This window comes from Mastomys coucha, unplaced genomic scaffold (genome assembly GCF_008632895.1).
Source record: "Mastomys coucha isolate ucsf_1 unplaced genomic scaffold, UCSF_Mcou_1 pScaffold19, whole genome shotgun sequence".
Taxonomy (NCBI): domain Eukaryota; kingdom Metazoa; phylum Chordata; class Mammalia; order Rodentia; family Muridae; genus Mastomys; species Mastomys coucha.
In genome coordinates, this window is record NW_022196901.1 from 5518325 (window position 1) to 5521773 (window position 3449).

Here is a 3449-nt window from a genome sequence, read left to right on the forward strand (position 1 = left end):
AAAAAAAAAAAAACAAGAGAAATGGGTACTTCCTCGAAGAATACAATTATGATATCTTTGAACAAACCTAAACATCCAAAGTAAAATAATCAAGACTTCTTTCATCTCATGGCAACCCCACAGTTTGAAAGTATGAAGTAATGGTGGTTGTTGTCTCCCGGTTAGGTGCTCTAGGACTGAGATGAACAATTATCTGTGGGAGCAAACAGTTAGTAAGGAAAGACACAGACGCCAGGTAGAAGTGATAAGAGAGAGCTTTACTGTAATTCACTCAGTATTTATAGTTAGGCTAGGGAACCAGACCCAGAGGAATTCGACACTTGCCCATATAACATAAACAGGAGAGAATCCATAAACACCAGACCAGAAGGAGATCTTGAAAGGAAGATCCGGTAAACCTTTTAACATAAGTATGAGACTTGCTAAGTCTATGATCTAAGGAGCAGCAGTCAGGACTCCTTCACACAGCAGGTGCTCAACTCCAGCTTGCAGCCTGTCGGGGCTGCTTACAGAACCAAGTCACTCCCAAGCAACAAGGTTGGGGGACGGAGTCCACTGGTGGTGATTTTGCTAAGTCTGAATGATGAAGGTCCTGAAGTTGATCTATGAACCCTTGCTTTCAGTTTCTAGATGGCAAAGAAATAAAGCAACTGAATGTCCAGTGGCTCCGAGCACACCTGGGCATTGTGTCCCAGGAGCCCATCCTGTTTGACTGCAGCATCGCAGAGAACATCGCCTACGGAGACAACAGCCGGGTTGTGGCTCATGATGAGATTGAGAGGGCGGCCAAGGAGGCCAACATCCACCAGTTCATCAACTCGCTGCCTGATGTATGTCTCTCTCTCCAGACTAAGATGACCAAAGAAAAATTAGCAGCCAAAACATATCCACATGTATATACAGATCTGGCCACATCTCCCTTGCCTGCAAGGTGTTGAGTTTACCTGATCCCAGGAATCCTGGTTAGGCAGGAGCAAAGTGTTGCATCCATTCAAGAACTGTCTAGGGAGAAGCCTGGTATAGAACTACAGCTTCTGGGGTGGAGGCCCCACCCCTTCAGGGAAAAATCCCCTCCCTTCGAGTCTGAGTCTCCTGATTCTGACAAAGGAGCAGTCCTTACCATCTAGCTTCATTTTCCATTTCTGTGCTGTTCTTCACTTTGCAGCTCTTTCACAAGCTTCAAGACTCATTCTGGAGTTAGGCCAGGCTGACAACAGGACCGGTGGCAGAAACAGGCCTCTCTAATTAGGGCTGAGTCATTGAGAAGACCATGTTATTGTACAATTTCTTACCATTGTGAGTTTCATTGTCCCCAGGCTATATTTATAAAGTTTGTTATTAAAATGTTCCCTAGGTTATAATCCTGTGAACTCCCCCTCATTTCCTCCAGTAAGCTTGATAAACAGGACCGCTGGCTCTATCTTAAGCTCTTTTAGTTATTTTAATTTTATTGTTTTTATCTTATGTGTATGGGTGTATTACCCGAATGTGTGCCTATATACCACATTCAGGGTGTCTATAGAAGCCAGAAGGCATCAGATAGCATGGGATGGGAGTTATATACAGTTATAGTTGTGAGCTACTATATGTTCTGGAAACCGGTCCTCTGAAAGAGCAACCAATACTTCTAACCACTGAGCTATCTCTCTAGCTCCAAGTCTTACCCAAATCATATGCTTTCTTCCATTATCACCAGTTAAGTTACTATTAAAGGAAATTCCCTCTATAGAATAGGATTTAATTGCCTTAAACCAGCCGGGAGGTCAGAGGCCTTGTGGGAAGGCTAGCATGAATCAAAAGCCCTAACTCTTCCCACATTATCTCTTGTCACGTGGCCCTTCTACAGATAACTGCTCCTCCTGAGCACATGACCTGGAAGGAGATCTGTCCCCTTGCTCTCCTTAATATAGTCCAGCCGTGGGTGATTGACTTTTGAGGCTGAAATACTCAAAAGTACAAGCCTACAGACCTGATCACTAATGAGATTCACTGCTTGCGAAAGCCTGAATCCCCACCCTAGAAGTTGGTAGAAAAGCACATTTTTCAGTGTCTATAGCTTTTCTGAAGAAAAAAAGAAGAAGAAGAAGAAGAAAAAAAAAACAGGTCAGTCAAGCCCAGCAATTTGTTATTTAAACCCCAGGTGACAGTGATATAGAATAGAAGACACAGCAGAGGAACTGGCTTACTTCCACAGGACCTGCTTTTCTGGACTCCTGGTCCATCACTCTAACACTAAACCCCATTCTCTAAGCATCTGCTTCCAAGTGGTTAGCCCTAGACTCCACCTTACTATGCTCTAGCCTGTGTTCTCCTCCTTCCTACAGAATTAACAGCACCATCTTCTCTGGACCCTAAGGGTCAGTGATCAGTGTGGTCTGGTAGCCCTACACTCACCTGAGGTGGGACACATCAGAGCACTGGATTCTGGGGCAGCACTAGTTCAGGAGCCTGTTCCAAACATCTTTCCATCCTCACCAGAACCCATCTCCTCCACAGATGCAGGCCTTGTTCTGCCCTCCATAGAACTGGAATTGCCAAACAAAATAAATAAAAATGGCACCCTTATATAGAACATTGATTTTTACAGTTACAAGAATCAGAGCTGTGTGTGTGACTACTTCTAACCCACCACAGGCCTACAAATAATAAGGCAGGATGCTTCATATTTACACATGCCTCTCCTGCTTTCTGATGTTATGCCATCTTTAGACCATGTCTTTGTCATTGCATATAATAATTTGTGACCATTCTCTGTTGTTGAGATGATAGGGAAATGGTTTTGAAAGACTCCAGACTTGAATAAAGAAGGATCTGTTTTAAGCTTAGTGGATTCCTCAACACATTAAAATCATTTAAATCTTGAAGATAATTTAATAGAAACACACACACACACACACACACACACACACACACCACACACACAGATGAATTTCCTAAGGATTTCTTTGCTGGCTTAATCATGCAGAGGGTGTCACCTGCTGGTGACAAGATGTTTTTGTTTTTGTGAGCAGCTGTTCAAATCATTTCCTTTCTCTTACCAATCTTTGTTACAAATACAAAAACCAGGAAATGAAAGATAATGGACTTGCTATATTCTTGAATAAAGAAAGCTGAGCTTATTTACACTAAAGCATATAATTTTGGAGCCCAAATATCTGTTTTCAAAAAGAAACATTAAACCTCCCAATTAGAGCTTTTCCCTGATTTGTTTAGCAATCTGGGAACCTATTTTTAGCCTCTGAGACTAAATTTATCTAATTATCCTATTTGCTGTACTCAAACTGTGTTTTGTACTTTGCCATCAGCTCTATTTTCGTAACAACCAAATTCCGTTCACAGAAATACAACACCAGAGTGGGAGACAAAGGGACTCAGCTGTCGGGAGGGCAGAAGCAGCGCATCGCCATCGCACGCGCCCTTGTCAGACAGCCTCACATTTTACTTCTGGA

General features: G+C 42.8%; 1 protein-coding gene across 1 annotated transcript in view; it reads left to right on the forward strand.

Annotated features, from left to right (window-relative positions):
• Nucleotides 1-3449, forward strand: part of LOC116097617 (ATP-dependent translocase ABCB1) — a 78706-nt gene that overhangs the window by 73237 nt on the left and 2020 nt on the right. The window contains exons 27-28 of the mRNA XM_031380287.1: nt 624-830; nt 3340-3441. Coding sequence (XP_031236147.1) covers nt 624-830; nt 3340-3441 — 309 coding nt within the window. The remainder of the gene's footprint in view (nt 1-623; nt 831-3339; nt 3442-3449) is intronic.